This window comes from Panthera uncia, chromosome D4 (assembly GCF_023721935.1).
Source record: "Panthera uncia isolate 11264 chromosome D4, Puncia_PCG_1.0, whole genome shotgun sequence".
NCBI lineage: Eukaryota > Metazoa > Chordata > Mammalia > Carnivora > Felidae > Panthera > Panthera uncia.
In genome coordinates this window covers 55573908-55596053 of record NC_064807.1, presented here as the reverse complement: position 1 = coordinate 55596053, position 22146 = coordinate 55573908, and the positions used below count along the sequence as shown (strand labels likewise).

The 22146-nt window shown below is 37.4% G+C and overlaps 1 protein-coding gene across 5 annotated transcripts in view; it reads right to left on the bottom strand.

Moving 5' to 3' along the window:
* Positions 1-22146, bottom strand: part of UNC13B (unc-13 homolog B) — a 160243-nt gene that overhangs the window by 124475 nt on the left and 13622 nt on the right. For all 5 annotated transcript variants that reach the window (XM_049625804.1, XM_049625833.1, XM_049625815.1 and 2 more), the window contains exon 4: positions 13526-13583. In XM_049625804.1, the coding sequence (XP_049481761.1) occupies positions 13526-13583 (58 nt within the window). The remainder of the gene's footprint in view (positions 1-13525; positions 13584-22146) is intronic.

Sequence of the window (22146 nt, the reverse complement as noted above, 5' to 3'; positions counted from 1 at the left end):
TAATAGGTCTTCAGTCATAAGCCACCAAAATTTTAAGTGGCACAAAGCTTTCAACCCTTTAACAAATTAGAAAGGAGACAACATAATAGGTGCCAAGACACACTAGGTTCCTGACGAAAGGGCTCTCAGAGAAGTGAATCTGCCAAACTAGTCCAGCTCTGTATATCTTCACTTTTTGAAGAAAGCAACAGAGGGACTCATTTCCTTCTACAGGGTAGCAAGTACAACTTTGGTATCACTCTACTCTCTAGACCAATATGGTCAGCACATAATTTGCCATCTTTTTAATCCTCTCCCCATACTTTTCATTTATCCTACTATGAATAATCTTTCCTTCCAATCAACACATTTTAATTAGCCCCTTAAATATCATCTTTAAACTCATCTCTCTGGAAAGACTTCTTGAACAAACTTTATGGTATTCTTAACTATTTGCTTATTTCTCTGTCACCCGAGAACTTTCCCCTCTATTTCCAGGGTACTGCTATACACCTGAGGATCATCACAACAAGTAACATACTCAAGTCACTGCATTTGTGCATTTGTCATCTTCTGATCGGTAGGTTCTGATGTAGGTTATGAGCTAGATCTTCTGATTCCTTTTCCATCCTCCCATTAATCCTCCTGCCCTTCTTCCTTGAACCTCACAATATATTCTCTGGTCTATGTATCTACTCATTAAAAACAAGAATACTCCAAGAAAATACAGAAGCCTTTGGGGAGGAAGAAACAAAAAGATGTAATAGATAAACTTGTATGCAGAAGCTTTGAGTTTCTTTTCTGTAATGCTTGCCTGGAATTTCCAAGTTTCACAAGAAAAGTTAAGAGAGGTATTACAATTCTCATGCTGTCTGGTATCTGCTAAAAAGTCTTTATGTCTACTAAGAATAAACATGAACACTTTACCTTACAAATTACCTTACAATACGGTTGACAAGGGTTTAGTTATTGCCAATATCACATATCAGTTACCTGATTATGAGTCTAAATCAGTCTTAATTACAGAATCATCCTAGGAAATCGACACACTCTGAAGAGAGTAAATTTTCGACCCAAAGAAAAAGAATACTCCCAACAAACACTGCAAATTACACTCTTTTTCAATAATAATCATTTTTCTTGCTTTTTCTCCAGAAAAGCCTTTCCCTAAAAATCCAGATGGGCTGAGGTCTCTCAGAGGCCAAAAACCAGGCTTCACTCTTTGGGACCTGACACATCAGACAGTGAGATATGGCTGAACAGACTAAGTCCTTACTCCTGCAATTCACCAGTCTAGTGGGGGAAAAAATCCTATCACTTAGGAAGCAAAGGTAAGTCTAAGAAAACATTTAGAGTACACTACACTAAACTCTACTAAAAGATAATGATGGGTGGTGGGCTCATGGGTATTATTTCCATTATTCCTCTCCAAAACTCAAATATGTTACAAGCATTCTTTCACATATTCAAATACTGCAAAATTAAAATTTAACTTCTATTTGGGGGCACCTGGGTGGCTCAGTGGTTAAGTGTCCCACTTCGGCTCAGGTCATGATCCCACAGTTTTTAAGTTTGAGCCCCACATCGTGCTCTGTGGTGACAGCTCAGAACCTGGAGTATGCTTCAGATATTGTGTCTCCCTCTCTCTGTCCCTCCCCTGCTCGCATTGTCTATCTCTCTCAAGATAAACATTTTTAAAAATTTAACTTATTTTATAAAAAGAAAAATTAGGGGCGCCTGGGTGGCTCAGTCGGTTAAGCAACTGACTTCGGCTCAGGTCTTGATCTCAGAGTTCGTGGGTTCGAGCCCCGCGTCGGGCTCTGTGCTGACAGCTTGGAGCCTGGAGCCTATTTCGGATTCTGTCTCCCTCTCTCTGCCCCTCCCCCACTTGTGCTTTGTCTCTCTCTCTCTCTCTCTCGCTCTCTCAAAAATAAATAAAATGTAAGAAAAAAAAATTAAAAAAAAAAAAAAGAAAAAGAAAAATTAAAGGGCACGTGGTGGTTCAGTCAGTTAAGAACCAACTGTTGATTTAGGCTCAGGTTATGATCTCAGGGTTTGTGAGTTCAAGCCCTGTGTCAAGCTCTGTGCTGACAGCATAGAGCCTACTTGGGATTCTATTTCTTTTGCTCTCTGCCCCTCCTCTGCTTGTGCGCCCTCTCTCTCTCTCGCTCTGTCAAAATAAATAAACATATTAAAACAAAACAAAACAAAACAAAATTAAGATGTTGCAAGAGTAGGAGCGCCTGAGTGGCTGAGTCAGTTTAGCGTCTGACTCTTGATTTCGGCTCAGGTCATGATCTCATGGTTCCTGAGATCAAGCCCTGTGTCTGGCTCCCTGCTGACCTCATGGAAACTGCTTGGGATTCTGTCTCCCTTTCTTTCTGTGCTCCACAACTTACACACACTCTTTTTCAAAATAAACAAACATATAAAGAAAAAAAGAAAAAGAAAAAGAAAAAGAAAGAGAAAGAGAAAGAGAAAGAGAAAAAGAAAAAGAAAAAGAAAAAAAGAAAAAGAGATGTTGGAAGAGTATACACCAAACTATGAAAAGTAGTTATCTTGGAGTAGACTGGAGAGGGAGTATTACAGACAACTATCACTTTCTATAGTATACGTTTCTTAATCCAAGATTTTTACAGTGAAGATGTTACATGCATGTCTAAGGTTTTGTTGTTTTTGTTTTTTTTAAAGTTTAAACTAAAAAGGGGACTAATTTAGTATGTTGGGGCAGGGGAATGACAATTCTTCGCAACACCCTGCAAAATAACCACAAAGTTTCCCTCACAACTTTTGAATTCTAACACATTATCTGGATATAAACTGCCAGAATTTCTTAACTCAGTAACAAATGTGTGAAATTCAATCTAGCAGGGTGAATGAGGACAGAGGAAACATTCCTAGTGTATTCAAGGCCAGAATTTCAGGGAAACAGACCTTTGTCATGGGAAGCAACTCAAGAAATAATCTATTCCCTATGGCTTCAATAAATTTTTAAAACATAGTAAGAACCCAAAAGGGACACTGATGAAGGGGTAGTCAAATCTGAACTATAATCAGCTGTGAATATTTCACTGTAATATATGGTACTCTAAGACCAATTCAAAGGATGGAAAAAATAATCAAAAGGTATCTCTGATATATATACACATATGTTTGGACAAGTGTAAAACCTCTCAAATGATTAATAAGAAACTGCTAATGATGACTGCTTCTGAGGAGAGGACCCAAGTATCTGGGTATAGAAATAGAAGAAAGACCTTCTACTGTATTCTCTTTAATATTTTAAAGTTTGTGTGCCATTATGTATGTTTTCTATTTAATAAGTGAATTAATTTAAAAATAACACAAAAGGCAAAAGGCAAATAAGAAAAGGATATTTTTCTGAACAAATTATATCCTATGAGATTTTTGCCATCAAAGGGTGGTAGAGTAAAAAGAACATGGGCCTTAAGAGACAAACGGACCAAGGTTTTATCCCCAGTTCACCCACTCCCTAAGAAGTGACACAAAAGAAGATAAATGCTGGGAAGACCTGAACAAAAAAATACAAAAAAATACAAAAATAAAGAAAACTCTGGTCTGCTTTCTTCACAATACCATGCAAAGTGGCCACCAAGATTTATAACAAGGAAAGCAATACACTGCACAAGTTTTAGTGAGACCAAATTTTGACATTAAGGCATTGAACAGAACCCTCAAAATTCATGTCATGTACTTAAAGCCACATTATGACAAAAAGTGACTAGGAAAGTTAAGGAGCTAGAACATCTCTTTTATGAGGTTGCACTACAATGGATGGAGCTAAAAGCCAGCTGGTACAGGGACTACATAGCCCACTTAACAGGACTTGAATTTAAATGACAGTGTAAGTATTATGGCTTTGAGGAGTGGACATATTTGTAATTAAATCCAAGGTGACAGTGTCCCTGAGGAACCTGGGATACAAGAGTTCAGTAATTTCTCAGGTCTCCCAGGACTATCTTGGGTACCTATTACCCAATTTCAGGGCAGGGAACTGTTTAAGAAGGCTATCAAAAGTCCTAGTAGATCATAGAATGTTTTGAAGGTGACTGCCATGCAACAGCAACATAGCACTGACTGCAAAAGGATATAGAGGACACGGTGTTTTCTGTCGCTTCAAAAGTTACAGTGAGGGATTCTAGATCTCTTCAAGACACTGTTGGAAAATGGATTCATCCAGTATATACTCCTACAAGGATGCTAGCCCTAGTTCAGACTGTGAAGCCACAAAGTTCTCTAAGAATTAGGTCTCCTGATAGGCAGGGGCTATCAGCATGGTGGCTATCCTCATCTGGAAATCGTAATACAGGAAAGAAAATTACTGGAGAATAGGCCACAGGATCTGATGCCAGCCAAGTTTCCTTTTTATCTAGAGCTGTGCAAAGTGGTTAGCTCTGATGGTCAGGAAGTGCCAAGTCCTCTCAAGTTGGTGTCCTCTGGTATAAAATACTGGGGGTGATGGGGCACCTGGGTGGCTTAGTCAGTTAAGCATCTGACTCTTGTTTTCAGCTCAGGTCGTGATCTCATGGTTTGTGAGATCAAGCCCCATGTCAGGCTCTGTGCTGACAGCACAGAGCCTGCTTGGGATTCTCGCTTTCCCTCTCTTTCTGCCTCTCTCTCTCTCTCTCTCTCTCAAAATTATAAAATAAACATTTAAAAATAAATAAATAAAATGCTGGAGTGGTAGTCTCATAGTCTACTCTATATGATCATACCTTGATGCAGTACGTAGTTGCCAATTGGGTCCACTCCTTCTGGCACGGGGTGGGTCCAAAATGGAAGAAAGGGATTCTCAATCAGAAACAGATAAAATTTCCTGGCTACTAGAATCCACCATCTCCTGACTAGGAAAACAAGTCCTGGCCCCTATCAGGAGGCAACCATAATACCCCATAAGCTTAAAGTTAGTCTTGTTTATGGCAGGTGGAGAAATAGGATTAAGAGTAGTATTGGCAGTAACTGCTCAGAGTTTTGTGTTTGGTTGATTTTGGTCAAGGAATTATACTATCATCTGTACAGTGCACAGGAATCTAATCTTCCAGATGGGGAATAACTGGTTACATGTATAGAATGGCCCATTTCTCTGCCTCCCTCAAAAGATAGAATATTAGAAAAAAAGCCATAGCATGGCAGTAGACAATTTTAGATGGAAACCAAGAACAATAGGGGTATATAAGAGGATTATGTGAATGTAGTACAGAGTAGATATATGCATGTCAGACATGATGGCTTAACAGTAGTGGGAAACACTGAACACCTCTAGCTTCCTGTCAAAGAATCAATAATATCAGCATGAAAGATCAGCAAATATAACAAAAAGTTGAAGGGTAAGTCATTTTATACAAACATGTCTCTTTTGGATATGTTGGTTAAAAAAAAAAAATCCTTTTGCAGTTAGTGGTAGTCAAGTAAGAAAGATGTCACCACTTGGTAGCCAACCTGCGTATTAACTGACAATACTTCTCAATGTTTGGTCACTGGTATTTATGGACGTGACTCACACCCAACTCTTCTGAATCATACTTTAAGAAAAATTTTAAACAATATGTTGAGTTATGCCCTATTTTACTAATTTAAAAGACTGATTCATTCTCAGGGAATTTTGGTTTATAATATGATATGTCACTATTTATAATAAATACTGTAACAAGACCAGTGAAACACACCCTTCACAGACAATCAGAGAAATCTCTGAAACACCAATGGTGGGCTATATCTCAAAACTTCAAGCCATCTTCAAGGTCCTAGTACAAATAAAAATAATAGACCCCAAACCCTTTTTATTTCAGATATAGTAACTGATTAGGAGAGACCTTAGGGATATCACCAATAAAAGAGACATTGAAACTTTAAGAACCACTTAGCACTCTCAATCAAGAAATCACTGGTATTATTAAACTAAAATGTGTCAACCTCAACAACCAACTATTGTTCAATAGAGTCTCAAATCCAAACTGAAAAAGTAAATCTACATGACTTGCCTCCACATTGTCAGGCCTGGGACCATTTTTAATATTTATTGTTTCCGTAATTATCATACACCAAATGCATTTGGAGAAAATCCTCAAGTACAAAAAAAATAAAAACAAAAATAAAACTTTCCTATATTCCTACCACTCAGAGCCACTATCAGAGCTGTATTTCCTTGGAAGTTTTTTTCCTATGTTTATGTGTAAACAATTTTTTAGATAATTGAGATCATATTATTTAATTACCTAAGAATCCTCCTTTTTAAAACTTATTCACATAAATGTCTGCTGTATCTTAAACTATTTAAAAGCATAGTACTCCATTACATGGAGATGCCACAATTATCCATTCTTCCAATATTTTTGCATTTTTTCTCCACTATAATTAAAATCTAAACATAAATGTTCCTTTGCATCAAGTTACTTTCCTTGAATATCTCCTAGAAGTAAAATTACTGAGTTAGAAAGGTTGTGCTAATTTAGACACCCTAGCAGAGTATGTGAGTAATCATCTCAGCAAATCCTTGCCAGATACTAAATCACTTTTTGATTCACTTCTCAATTGTAGCCAGCAATACCATCATTGATAATATAGCGGGGGGGGGGGGGGGCAGTGGGGATTGTAACAGCCAGACATGTATAAAAATTGAAAATAGCAGAAAGTTGTAGAACTTAGTAGTCCTTAAACTGTTTTGTGTGACAACATGGTGTGCTGCTTCATTCTTTGACAAGACGTAGGTAGAAATATCCTTACTAAAGAATGAAGTTTGAATATCACAGAAAATTTAAACACATTTGGAGAAGGAATAAACCAGTTTCTCTCTCCACACCAACTTCCTATTATGTTTAGCCCTGTGGCTAAGGTAAATATTCACATTATACCATTTGTTGCACATGAGATTTGTATCTAATACGCAGACCAAATTGCACAGCCTCAGAATATCTCAATAAATCGAACAAAAATTACTCAAATATGAAAAAGCTGCCATGTACATAAGACCTGCAAAAGTAAGCAAGAGGTTCAAGCATGCAAAAAACATGCATCTGAGGGTGTCTGCCACCAATCCTAACAACTGACTTAGTGTGAAAATAAGACACTGCAGTTAAGTAACTGCTTATGGCACAGATATGTCTTTGTATACTGGCATTCACTGAAATATCCTAGATCTTCTCTAGTTCTTGATCATTGGTACACAGAGAACTTTTTTTTTTAATTTTTTTTAATGTTTGTTTATTTTTTGAGAGAGAAAGAGTGCAAGCAGGGGAGGTACAGAGAGAGGGAGACAAAATCTGAAACAGGATCCAGGCTCTGAGCTGTCAGCACAGAGCCTGACTTGGGGCTCACACCCACGAGCCATGAGATCATGACCTGAGCTGAAGTCAGATGCTTAACAGACTAAGCCACCCAGGCACCCCCACAGAGAACACTTCTAAGACTTCTCTTAATCCTGCCCAAGTGGCTCCACTAGGACCAGAGTCTCACTTTGCTACTTCTAGAGAGCCCAGGATTCATTCACAGCATGTGCAACTTACTGGAACACGGAAATCTCCATGATGGCCCATCTGCCTAGACACAGCACCGAGCCATTTCCTTTTTTGTTTGTTTGTTTTGTTCATGTAAGCTCTATGCCCAACTTGGGGGCTTGAACTCATGACCCTGAGATCAAGAGTCACATGTTCCACCAACTGAGTCAGCCAAGCGCCCCAAGCCATTCCCTCTTTGGGGTCCTACTGTTAACCAGAACTCTAACCCAGAATGTAAGATGAAGTCCCAATATGCCTACTCTGGTGACTATCTTTCATTTTCCTTGCATCTCTCTCCTGTCACTCAAATCAAGGAAATCTTTCCTTAGTCAGAAATAGGCAGACTAGAGTGAAGCCCTCCTTCCCCCTATAATATTCATCTAAAACATTTTGCACATTCTCCAGAATATTCTCTTTCTAGCTTTTAGGAAACTAAAGCCAAGAAGACCATTTATTCTGCTCTTTGCCTTCCATATCTGTCCCTGAAGTAATGGGCACAAGACAGCCTAGTTGCTTGAACTGGCAATAATAGATGGGATAAAAAACATAGGTATATAATAATTACCTTCTAATATATCACATATTACAGTTACCAAAGGAGACTAAAACATCCTAAGATAAAAGTGAGAGCAGAATGTTATTACTGGATATTAAATTCACCATCAGAAAGGTTTGCTTCCAAAGAAAACACTGGGAAGTATATAGTTTACCCCAATAGTTCTAAATAATTCTATCACTTTTAAGAGTAGATACAAATAATTGGGACCAGAGAAACCTTCAAATCAAAGTGAAGACTAAAGGCTCCTTTAGAGGAGCAGTCATTTCTGAAAATATTCTGAAGACATCTCAAAAGTAACTGCAGATAACTGACCCTGAAAGAAAGGTAGTGCAGGACCATCCATGTGAAGGCATCTCAGGACTAGGAAGTTATAGGGTCATATGATACAACAGCTAAAAGAAACCTAGAGACCATTTAGACCAACTCTCCCCTTCTATACATCAAGAAACTGAAGTAGACAGTAAAAAGACTTCTAAAGTCACTCAGAGAGATAGGAGCAAACCCAGATCTAGAACAATGACTCAATTATTCCATTACTCTTAATAAATCTTACCTATTAAAAGTAGTACATTGTTGGAGGCACCTGGCTAGCTCAGTCAGAGTATGTGTCTCCTGATCTCAGGGTCATGAGTTCAAACCCCACATTGGGTGCAGTGATTACTTAAAAAAAAAAAAAAAAAATGGTGGTACATCGTTAAATATACTTAGAAAATGTAAGGTGCAAAACGGGATTAAAAAGTCATAATCCCAGGGTGCCTGTGTGGCTCAGTCAGTTAAGCATCCGACTTCAGCTCAGGTCATGACCTCACGGTTCACGAGTTCAAGCCCCAAGTCGGGCTCTGTGCTGACAGCTCAGAGCCTACAGCCCGCTTCAGATTCTGTGTCTCCCTCTCTCTCTGCCCCACCCTCCCTCCCTCTCTCTTTCTCAAAAATAAACATTAAAAAAAAATTTTTTAAAGTCATAATCCCATAGATGAATAAAGAAGATGTGGTACACAGACATAATGGGATATTAGTCATAAAAAAGAATGAAATCTTGCCATTTGCATTAACATGGATGGATCTAGAGGATATAATGCTGAGTGAAATAAGTCAGTCAGAGAAAGACAAATACCATATGATTTTACTCATATATGGAATTTAAAAAACAAAATGAACCAAGAAAAAGAGACAAACAAAAAACAGATTCTTAAATGCAGAGGACAAACTGGTGGTTACCAGAGGGGTGGAGGTAGGGAAAGAGGTGAAACAAGTAAAGGACATTAAGAATACACTTATCATGAGCACTGAGTAATATAAAGGATTGCTGAATCACTATACTGTATACCTGAAACTAACATAATACTGTGTGTTAATTATACTAAATTAAAAGAAGAAGAATAAAATAGTACCATATAAGTGTTATCGTTAAGTTTTTGAATCCTTCAAAATAATCCTTCAAAATAATCCCTGCTGGGATTTCATTTGGAACTACACATTGATTTCTTTTACATTAAAACTAGAAGAATTTAAAAAAAAAAGTCAATTCCCCATATCAGAAACAAATTTGATTAATATTCTGGTGCTTCTATTTCCAGATATTTTCACTCTAATTGTATAAATACATTTATATACATGTATTAATCTGCTTGGCTGCCATAACAAAATGTCATAAACTAGGTGCTTAAACAGTAGAAACTTATTTTCTCACAGTTTCTGGAGGCTGAAAAGTCAAAGATCAAGGTTCTGGAGGGTTTGATTTCTAGTGAGACCTCTCCTACCTTGCAAATGGCCACCTTCTTTCTGTGTCCTCACATAGCAGAGAGAGCTCTGGTGTCTCTTCCTCTTTTTTAAAGGGCACCAGCCCTATTAGATTAAGGCCCCCCAATGACTTCATTTAACATCTTCTCACATGTTCTGTCTCCAAATACAATCACACTGAGGGAACACAATTCAGCCCACAGCATTCCACCTCTGACCCCCCCAAATTCATGTCTCTATTGCATGCAAAATACATTTTTTCCATCCCATCAGCCCCACAAATCTTAACTCCAACTCTAAAGTCTAAAGTCCAAAGTCCAAAGTATCACGTAAATATCAACTAAGTAGATACGAATGAGACTCCACGTATGAGTCATCCTGAGGCAAAACTCCTCTCCAGCTATGAACCTGTGAAACCAAACAAGTTATGTGTTCCCAAAATACAATGGTGGGCATGCATAAGAGAGAGATTCCCATTCTACAAGAAAGAAAAAGAAAAGATGGAAAAGGTAATGGATCCCAAGTAAATCCAAAACCTAGCAAGGCAAATTATATTAGATCTTAAGGCTGTAGAACATTTCTCTTTGTTTTGACATCCCACTGGGGTGCCAGCACCTCCACAGCTCTAAAGGATAGCCCTGCCCCATGGCTTTCTGCATTGCTCTATCCCTCTGAAACAGAAGGAAACAGCATTAATTGCCCTTTGGGCCTGTGCTGAGAGTGGCAGCCCTGATAATCTCTGAATCAATCACCTTCCAGGTCATTCTTCCCTTTCCTCAAGAAAAAGCACATGTTCACAGCCAAACAACACCATGGTCTGATCCTGCAGAATCCAAGAAGTCTAACAGTCTTCACTGCCTCCCTCTTTCTTTGTCCCAGTTAGTTGAAACTGGCAGTGTCTCTGCTGATATCCCATTTCTACTTCTAGATTCTGCTGAGTTTGCTGGTTAATCCATAGACCAAACCCACGATCTCTTTATTGTTCTCTTCAAAACAAACTTTCTCATTTTTTACAATACAAATTGGCTAAGGAACTAAATTATGGTTCCTTTTTACTTAACAATTCCTTCTTCAATTCAACTCTCTCCTCTCTCATTTTACTATAGGCAGTAAGCAAGACCCAAGCCACATCTTCAATACTTTGCTTAGAAATCCCCTTACAAATTTTTATCTTTCACAAACACAACAATTTAGCCAAGTTTATTGCCAGTTTGTAACCAGGATTGCCTTTCTTCCAGTTTCCAATAAACTGTTCCTTACTTCCATCTGAGACTACTCCAGAATGGCCTTCTATATCCTTATTTCTGCCAACAGTCCCTTCACAGCAATCTTGCCTTTTTCTAGTAAGCGCTGGAAAATTCTTCCAGGTTTTACCATCACCCAGTTCCAAAGCCACTTCTTCATTTTTAGGTATTTGTTTACAGCAGCACCTCACCTCTAGGAACCAATATCTCTATTAACCTGCTCAGGCTGCCATAACAAAATACCATAGAATGGGTAGACTTAACAGAAATTTGTATTCCAGTTTTGGAGGTTGGGAAGTCCAAGATCAAGGTGCCAAGTGATTTGATTCCTAGTGAAGGTTCTCTTCCCAGCTAGCAGATAGCCAGCTTCTTATGTCCTCACACAGAGAGCTCTGTTGCCCTTTTCTCTTATAAGGGTACAGACTCTATCAGATTAGGGCCTCATTCTTATGATCTCATTAACCTTTATCACCTCCTCAGAGGCCCAATCTCCAAAGAGAGTCATACAGGAGCTAGGGCTTCAATGTATGAATTTTGGTAATGTGCAATTCAATCCATAGCAAGAAGCCTTAAATTACACATACACACAAAGTTTTATATACTTTTTTTTTTAGATTTTATTTTCAAGTCACTTCTACACCCAACATGGGGCTTGAACTCACAACTCCGAGATCAAGAGTCACATGTTGTTCCATCTGAGCCATCCAGACACCCCAATTTTATATACTTTTTAACTTAAACTTTCATTAAAATGTCCTTTTTATTATTCAAAGCATAATTTTAAATAAATGCATAATATTCAATCTTATGATCATTTACTGTTTAACTATAGTCATTTTCAAGTTTTGTTATTTAAATAATTTCATAATCAATATTTTTGTACACAAACCTTTGTCTACTTCTCAATTACGTAGGATAAACTTCAAAAATTCAACTGGTGAATCAAATGATTTTCTAATTGGAAAAAAAATACCAGTAATATAAACAACCAAAAAGGCAAAAATTATTTTTTATGATTATTAATGGATATTAAAGAATCAGGACAACCGGTGAATCAAATGATTTTCTAATTGGAAAAAAAATACCAGTAATATAAACAACCAAAAAGGCAAAAATTATTTTTTATGATTATTAATGGATATTAAAGAATCAGGACAACCAAATAAAATGTGTGATTCTTGACTGGATCATACAGTGTGTGGGGGGGGGCAGGGAACAGCTATAAAAATATTTGGGGGACAACAGGGGAATTCTTAATTTGCACTATATATTAGATAATATTATTGTGTGAGTGTTAAATTTCTTGATTCTAATCATGGTATTCTGGTTATATAGACTGTCCTAGCTCTAAGAAGATACAATGCTGATGTGTCATGAAGTCTGAAGATTATATCCAAATGATTCAGAAAATATGTGTATTTTTGGGTATGTAATTCCTAATCTGAAATGGGACAACAGTAAAAACCTATGTCTTAGGGTTATTGTGAAGATTAAATAAGTTAGTACATTTTAGCTCTTATAGCAGCATCTGGCATACTCTAAGACCTCAAAATATGTTACTTAGTATGGTTTTTCTTATTAGAAATATTACTATAACCACTGCTTTCAACCAGGAGTTGTTAAGAGTTTGGCATCTGGTTCAGAAAAAAACTACAGTAACACAAAAGAAGCACAACACACACACACAAACACACACACACACACACACACACACACCCCAGAGGTTGAAAACTGAAAGAGAATAGACTCCAAGTCAGTCCTTTAGTGTTTCCTCAAGCTATTTTGAGAGAAACTGAAAAGGTAGCCAATGCAGGTCTCATTTCAAGAATGAATCTTTGTAGTCTGGGCAAATTAATCTCAAGAGAAATGACAAGTTCTCTCATTCAATTGTTTATCAAACTTTATTGAGGTTTACTATACTATGTATCAGGTATGGAGAAAGAGGCTAGAAATATAAAATAGAATAATGTCTATGCCTTTAAAAACCGTGTTGTCAAAAAAAAAAAAAAAACTGTGTTGTCAAAGAAATAAACATAAATTACAGTATATAATGGGTTATATGATGGATGTGTGCACAGAGTACTCCGAAAGGAGAGGTGAGACACCCAAGCAAGACATGGGGGAAGGAGGAAATGGCAAGAAGAATTCCCAGGGGTGATGACATTTAAACTGAGCTTTAAAGAACAGTAACAGATAAAGGAGACAAAATGGGAAAAATCATTCCTCCAGGGGTAAAAGCTTGCAAATGGAGATAAAATATGAGCACCACTGCCCTGCCTATAGCCACACATAATCAAAAGGACTCTTCCTAAAGCCAATGGTCAGATAACCATTGAAGATATAGGCCTGAATATGGGTGCTTCCAGAATATCTTCTGTTTACACACATCACTTCTCCACCCTCCCCAATTAAAAAAAAAAAAAAAAAATCCATGTTTGGAGAACTGACAGCTGTGATTAAGGAGATTCAGAGACAAGTTTCTCACTTACAACACTGGGCGGCAGCAGTGGGTAATGGCTTCCTCTGGCTTTCTTCTTGAATATAATACTAGAAGCAGAAAGGAGAAAGAAAAAAAACAGGTAAGAGGCCCAAGTAAAGCAGGAAAAAAAAATCAAAACAAACAAATGAACAAAAACAATCACAGCTACTTCTAAAAAAGTTTAGCATTTGACTAAAGTCAAATTTTTATTGAACAGAAACAGATCATCCTGATTTCCCCGTGTGATCCTGACATATAGGCCAGACTATGAAATATGCGACTGGTCCAATGTAACAGGCTAAAGCAGGATAGCAGAAGGCTGCTCTGACCTCGGGCACCTGGGTATGCACATGCTCTGCCAAGCAGCTGTAGAAGGCTTAGTTTAGAAGCCTTAGAGGGCTTATGGCTAATGTACAGATTTCCCCATTTGGGTGAGAGAACTGAAAACCTCTCTGAAACTGAGTTTTCTCATCTTTAAAAATGTGTTTTTTCCCTCACAAGGTCATGTGGAAAGTGGAATTACATATTTCAGCCTGTAAAGCAACACCTAATTCCTACTAGAGTCCCCTTCCCACTTACATTCTAGCTTCCCCAAGCCAACACCACCATCACAATCAGAAAAAACAGAGTACTGAAGTCATTAAAAAAAAAAAAAAAAAAGGTTCTATAAAAGGGAGAACTAAATCCAAGTCTTGAGGATGGGCAGGGTTTGTAAAGGCAAAACAAGGAGAGAAAGGCATAAACAAGTTAACACAGGTATATAGTCTGAAAAACAGAATAGTTTGCTTCAGAGCCTACTGGAGGATTCGACTCAAAAGATATAATTTGGTCCAACAATTTGCAAATAGAACATCTGAAGTTCTCATCCTGACTCTGCTACTAATTACTATGCTCTGACGTACTGGGCAAGACAGAGCTCTCTAACATTGCCAACATATGAGTCATTCATTCAACAGGTATTTCTTGAGTAACCCTCATGTACAAAGGTCTTGATAAAGTTTGTGTAATATGGTAAGAAGTTTGGACTTTAATGTGTTGGGAAGCCATTTATAATTTTAAACACAAGAGGGGTAGGACTCGATTACACTCTAAAAATCCTTCTGGCTGCTGTGTGAGGTGAACCATAGGGAACAAGAGGCAAAGACTAATTTTGTCTGCAATAATCCAGAAAAAAGTTTACAGCAACTTACATAGAAGTATTAGTGGTAAAGGGCATTTCAAGTAGTTGGATCCAAAATACAAAACACTTTTTGTACATAAATATACTATTATATGAAAGTATTTTATAAGCAATAAACTATGATACAAATATCAGAGGGAGACACTGCCATTATTGCCCCAATAGGGAATAATCAGAAGTCAAGCACAACTTAAACAATTTAATAGTAATAGTAAAACTGCCAATCATAAAAATGCTCACAAATTCTTGAAGGTTAAGCAACCCACCACTCCAAAGTAACAAGGGGACTTGCTTATAAATAAGAACCACTACAAATGATGATGATTTGGTAGGCAGTACATAGATCTAACAGTAAGAAAATTCTGTAATTTTAATTTTTCATTTTTTTTAAAAAGGCTCCATGCCCAACATGGGGCTTGAATTCATAACCCTGGGATTAAGAGTCTCATAATCTACCAACTGAATTCTAATCAAATTCTAAAGCTTTAAATATTAAACTAGAAGAACTGAGATCTAAGAGGGGAGAGTAGATATTTTCAAAAGACCTATTTCAGGAATCTCCTCCAAGCCCAAAGCAGAAAGACAAAGACCAACTAAAGCTTAATTAATTAATAATATTAAGGGGGCACCTAAATGGCTCATTTGGTTAAGCGTTGGACTTTTGATTTTGGTGCAGGTCATGATCTTACAGTTTGTGAGATCAAGTCCTGCATCAGACTCTGGACTGACAGCACAGAGCCTGCCTGGGATTCTCTCTCTCCCTCTCTGCCCCTCCCCCACTCACAAGCACATACTCTCTCAAAATAAATAAACTTGCAAATAATAATAATATGGGGCACCTCAGTGGCTCAGTCAGTTAAGTGCTCGACTTCAGCTCACGTCATGATCTCACAGTTCCTTATCTTGAGCCCCACGTTGGGCTCTGTACCAGACAGCTCAGAGCCTGGAGCCTGCTTCAGATTCTGCATCTCCCCCTGTCTCTGCCCCTTCCCTGATCACTCTCACTCGCTCTCTCAAAAATAAACAAACATTAAAAAAATTTTTTTTTAAATAATAACATTAAGAGACTGGGCCCCTGGGTAGCTCAGTCAATTGAGTGCCTGAGTTTTGGTCTTAGCTCAGGTCTTGATCTCAGAGCAGTGAGTTTAGGCCCCATGATGGGCTCTAGGCTGGGCGTGAAGTCTACTTAATAATAATATTAAGAGAACTAAGGAAAAATCTATCATACCTATGTACAAAAACAAAACAAAAACCAGAGGGGCACCTGGCTGGCTCAGTCAGTAGAGCATGCAACTCTTCATCTGGGGGCCATGAGTTTGAGCCCCATGTTGGGGGCAGAATTTACAAAAAAATACAGTTCTAGAAAATTATATCCAATCTCGTCATGAATATACATGGAAAAATTCTAAAGAGATTACTAAGCCAAATCCATCACATATTATTTATCCATAATATGTAACTGTTGTAAATTTATATGTAAATATGTATGTACATATGTGCGTATGCATGTATGTTGGTATATAAATGGCCATACATTATGACCAGGTAGGCTTTAAATGCAAGGACGGTTCAATATCTGAAAACCTATTAATTCACTACAATAATTCACCATGATAAACAGATTAAAGAAAAATTCGTGGTCTAATGGATGCAGAAAAGACTTATATTTTCATGACAAAAATTCGTAGACAATAAAAACAGAATTATCTCAATCTGATAAAGTACCTATCAAACTTTAGGGCAAACATCATACTTCAGGACTTAAGAAGTATTCCCCTTATGGTCAGGAAAAAGACAAGGCTCCCCACTTTCACTACAACTATTAAAAATTATACTGAGAGCACCTGGGTGGATCAATCGGTTAACCATCCAACTCTTGACTTGAGCTCAGGTCATGATCTCACAGTTCATGAGATTGAGACCTACATTAGGTTCTACCAGGACAGCGCGGAAACTGCTTGGGATTCTCTCCCCACCCCCCCGCCCCTCCCCACTTACACACATGCTCTCTCTCAATATAAATAAACTTAAAAAAAAAAATACTACACTGGATGCTTTATGCAATAAACTTTTTAAAATAAGGGAGCATCAAAAACAAGCAAAGTCTGAGAAAATGACCCAGACAAGAGCAGCCTAAGGAGACATGATAATTGAATTTAACACAGTGTCCTGGGTGGGCTCTTGAAACAGAAAAGGCATCGGGGCGCCTGGGTGGCGCAGTCGGTTGAGCGTCCGACTTCAGCCAGGTCACGATCTCGCTGTCCGTGAGTTCGAGCCCCGCGTCGGGCTCTGGGCTGATGGCTCGGAGCCTGGAGCCTGTTTCCGATTCTGTGTCTCCCTCTCTCTCTGCCCCTCCCCCGTTCATGCTCTGTCTCTCTCTGTCCCAAAAATAAAAAAAAAAAAAAAAAAAAAAACGTAAAAAAAAAAAGAAAAGGCATTGAGGTAAAAACTAAGCAAACCTGGAAAAAATGTGGCTTTTTCATGTTATTTTTAGTTAATAAATATAAATAAAACATTAACTTTTAAGTTTATAATAACATATCAGAATTGGTTCATTAATTGTAACTAATGTATGTGTTAATAACAGGAAACTTCAGGGAGGGGGTGGAGAAGAGGTGATAAGAAAACTCCCTGTATTATATGTTCAGTATATCCATAAATCTACAACTCCTGTAAAAAATAAACTCTGTTAATAAAAATATGTATAAAATTTCAAACGCTTTAAAAAATAAAGAATTAGAAAGTGATTAAAAAGTATTATTATTCAAAGATTTCAAAACTGGTTACATAGAAAAATCTAAGAGAATCTCTAAACTAGTACAACTATTAACAGTTGCTGAAAAAATAAACTATTAGGACTACACCAAAATAAAAAGCTTCTGGGGCACCTGGCTGGCTCAGTTGCTAGAGCATGCAACTCTTGACCTTGAGGTCATGAGTTCGAAGAGCTTATTTTAAAAAAATAATATTTTTTTATAAAAATAAAATAAATAAAAATAAAAAAATAATATTTTTTTAAAATAAAAATAATAAAAATCTTCTACACAGCAAAGAATCAACAAAACAAAATGAACCTATTGAATAAGAGAAGATATTTGCAAATGATGTATTCAGTAAGGTTAGTATGTAAAACATACAAAGAACTTCTACACCTCAACACCAAAAAAAAAAAAAAATCAATTAAAAACTGGGAAAAAGTACCAACAGACATTTCTCCAAAGATGACATATAGTAGCTGAGTGGAGCCCCCAGACCTGACTTGGACCCTCCCTGGAGAACAGACTCAGGTGGAGGAAGACATCTTGGTGGGACTGAGGTGCATGTTTGCTAATTTGGAGAGAGAAAACCGGCAGCATAGGAACAGAGTGGGGGGAACCCCTTCTGCAGAGTGACAAAAGGAAGAAAAAGAGAGGCTGTGGAACTGTAGTATTGTATTTGGACAAGAGAAAAACCACTCTGGACCACAGACTAGGGAATGAAAAATATGGAGAGAGCTAGTTTCTACTTTGCAAACAGCCTTAGGGCCTAAACATCAGAGTTTTCAGGAGTGTGCAACTTTCTTGGAACCAAAGCTTTTTAATATTGTAGTACTTACAGGTGCAGGACACACAACAAACTGTTAAAACACATAAAAGACAGAAACCTAGCCAAAATGATTAAATGGAAGAATTCTCCTCAAAAGAAATTCCAGGAAGAAATAACAGCCAGAGAATTGCTCAAAACAGATATATCTGAACAAGAATTTAGAATAATAGTCATAAGACTAATAGCTGGGCTTGAAAATAGCATAGAAGACAGAAGAGAATCTAACTGCTGCAGAGATCAAAGACCTAAGAAATAGTCATAATGATGAATTAAGAAATGTTGTAAATGCAACATAAATTGCATTTATGTAGTAGATACATAAAGGTAGTAGCAGACCTGTCCACTGAAATTTGGCAGGCCAGAAGGGAGTGGCAGGAAATATTCAACGCGCTGAATAGGAAAAATATGCAGTCAAGAATCCTTTATCCAGCAAGACTGTCATTCAGAATAGAAGGAAAGATAAAGGCTTTTCCAGACAAACAAAAACTAAAGGAGGTCATGACCACTAAACCAGCCCTGCAGGAGATCCTAAGGGAGGCTCTGGGAGTGGAAAGCAGCAAAGACTACAAAGAACCAGAGACATCACCACAAGCAAGAATCTACCGATAACACAATGACACTAAACCCCATCTTTCAATAACCATTCTGAATGTAAATGGACTAAATGCCCCAGTCAAAAGACACAGGGTATGAAAATGGATATAAAAACAAGATCCATCTATAGGCTGCCTACAAGAGATTCATTTTAGACCTGAGGACACCTGCAGATTGAAAGTGAGGGGATGGTTGATGCATGAATGGATAAAGAAGATGTGGTATGTGTGTGTGTGTGTGTGTGTGTATATATATAGATATATATATATATATTTATATTTATATAATGGATATATATATATATATGTATATATATATATATATATATATTATATATATATATATATATATATATATATATATATATATATATACATATATAATGGAATACGACCTGGTGATTAAAAAGAATAAAATCTTGCCATTTGCAACTAGAGGGTATTACACTAAGAGAAATTAGAGAAACACAAATATCATATGATTTCACTCATATGAGGAATTTAAGATACAAAACATGAGCATAAGGGAAGGGAAGTAAAAATAATATAAAAACAGGGAGGGAGACAAAACATGAGACTTTTTTTTTTTTTTTAACATTTATTCATTTTTGAAAAACAGAGAGAGACCGAGTGGGGGATGGGCAGAGAGAGAGGGAGACACAAAATCCAAAGCAGGCTCCAGGCTCTGAGCTCTCAGCACAGAACCTGATGCGGGCTCAAACTCATGAACCATGAGATCATGACCTGAGCTCAAGTTGGATGCTTAACAGACTGAGCCACCCAGGCGTCCCAAGAGACTTAAATATAGAGAACAAACAGAAGGTTGCTGGAGAGGTTGTGGGAAGGGGGATGGGCTAAATGGGTAAGGTGCATTAAGGAATCTACTCCTGAAATCACTGTTGCACTATATGCTAACTTGGATGTAAATTAAAAAATAAATTAATTTTTTTTAAAAATTAAAAGTTAGGGGCGCCTGGGTGGCGCAGTCGGCTAAGCGTCCGACTTCAGCCAGGTCACGATCTCGCGGTCCGTGAGTTCGAGCCCCGCGTCAGGCTCTGGGCTGATGGCTCGGAGCCTGGAGCCTGTTTCCGATTCTGTGTCTCCCTCTCTCTCTGCCCCTCCCCCGTTCATGCTCTGTCTCTCTCTGTCCCAAAAATAAATAAAAAAAAAAAAAAAAAAAAATTTAAAAGTTAAAAAAAAAATGAGGGGATGGAAAACCATCTATCATGCTAATGGCTGTCTAAAGAAAGCCAGAGTAGCCATACTTGTATCAGACAAACTAGATTTTAAACCAAAGACTATAATAAGAGAAGAAGAAGGTCATTCTATCATAATTAAGGGAACTATCCATCAACAAGAGCTAACAATTGTAAATGTTTATGCCCCCAACGTGGAAACACCCAAATATATAAATCAATTAATCACAAACATAAATAAATGTATGGATAATAATACCATCATTGTAGGGGACTTTAATAGTCCACTTACATCAATGGACATATCATCTAGGCAGAAGATCAATAAGGAAACAATGGTTCCAAATGACACATTGGACCAGATGGACTTAACAGATATATTCAAAACTTTTCATCCAAAAACAGAAGATGTGGAGAAAGGGGAACCCTCTTGCACTGTTGGTGGAAATGCAAACTGGTGCAGCCACTCTGGAGAACAATATGAAAGTTCCTCAAAAAATTAAAAATAGGATTACCCTATGACCCAGCAATAGCACTACTAGGAATTTACCCAAAGGAAAGAGGAGTGCTGATTCGTGGGGGCACATGTACCCCAATGTTTATAGCAGCACTATCAACAGCAGCCAAATTATGTAAGAGCCCAAATGTCCATCAATTGATAAATGGATAAAGAAGACGTGGTATATATGTGTATGTATATATATATATATATATATATATATATATATATACACACACACACACACACACATACACATACACAATAGAATACCACTCGGCAATGAAAAAGAATGAAATCTTGCCATTTACAACAACGTGGATGGAACTGGAGGGCATTATGCTAAGTGAAATAAGTCAGTCAGAGAAAGACAAATATCATACAAATTTACTCAGATGTGGAATTTGAGAAACTTGACAGAAGACCATAGGGGAAGGGAAGGAAAAATAAGTTACAAACAGAGAGGGAGGCAAACCATAGGCGACTCTTAAATACAGAGAACTGAGAGTTGATAGGGATGGAGGGTTGGGGAAAATGGGTGATGGGCATTGAGGAGGACACTTGTTGGGATGAGCACTGGGTGCTGTAGGAAAGAGATGAATCATGGGAATCTACTCCTGAAGCCAAGACTACACTACATGTTAGCTAACTTGATAATAAATTAAAAATAAAAATAAAGTTCAAATTTCAAAACAAACAAAAAAGACAATATAAAGATGGCCAACAGACACATGAAAAAATACTCAACATCACTTGAGCATCATCAAGGAAATGCAAATCAAAACCACAATGAGATATCACCTCACACCTGTCAGAATGGCTAAAACCAAAAAGACAAGACACAACAAGGGTTGGTGATGATGTAGAGAAAAAGAAACCCTTGTGCACTGTTGGTGAGAATGCAAACTGGTATAACCACTGTGGAATACAGTATAGAGGCTCTCCAAAAAGCTAAAAACAGAACTACCATATGACCCAGTAATTTCACTACTCGGTATTTACCCAAAGAGTGTGAAAACACTAATTCAAAAGGATATATGCACTCCTACGTTTATAGCGACATTATTGACAACAGCCAAATTATGGAAGTAACCTAAGTGTCCATTATTGATGAATGGATAAAGAAGATGTGGTATATATTTACATTGCAACGTTAATTAGCCACAAAAAAAGAATGAAATCTTGTCATTTGGAACAACATGGATGGAGCTACAGAGTATAATCCTAAGTGAAATAAGTCAAAGACAAATACCATAAAATTTCAATCATATGTGGAATTTAAGAAACTAACAACAAGAGACCAAAACAAAAAACAACAACAACAAAAAATAGACTCTTAAATATAGAAAATGGGTGGTTACCAGAGGGGGAGGTGAGGCGGGTGAACTAGGTGAAGGGGATTAAGATGTACATTTATCGTGATGAGAACTGAGTAATACACAGAATTGTTCAATCACTATATTGTACCCCTGAGGCTAACATAATGCTGTATGTTAATCACACTGGAATTAAAATAAAGTTTTAAAAGTTGCTGTATAAGATGAATACTAAAAATATGAACAACAAAGCACTACCTTA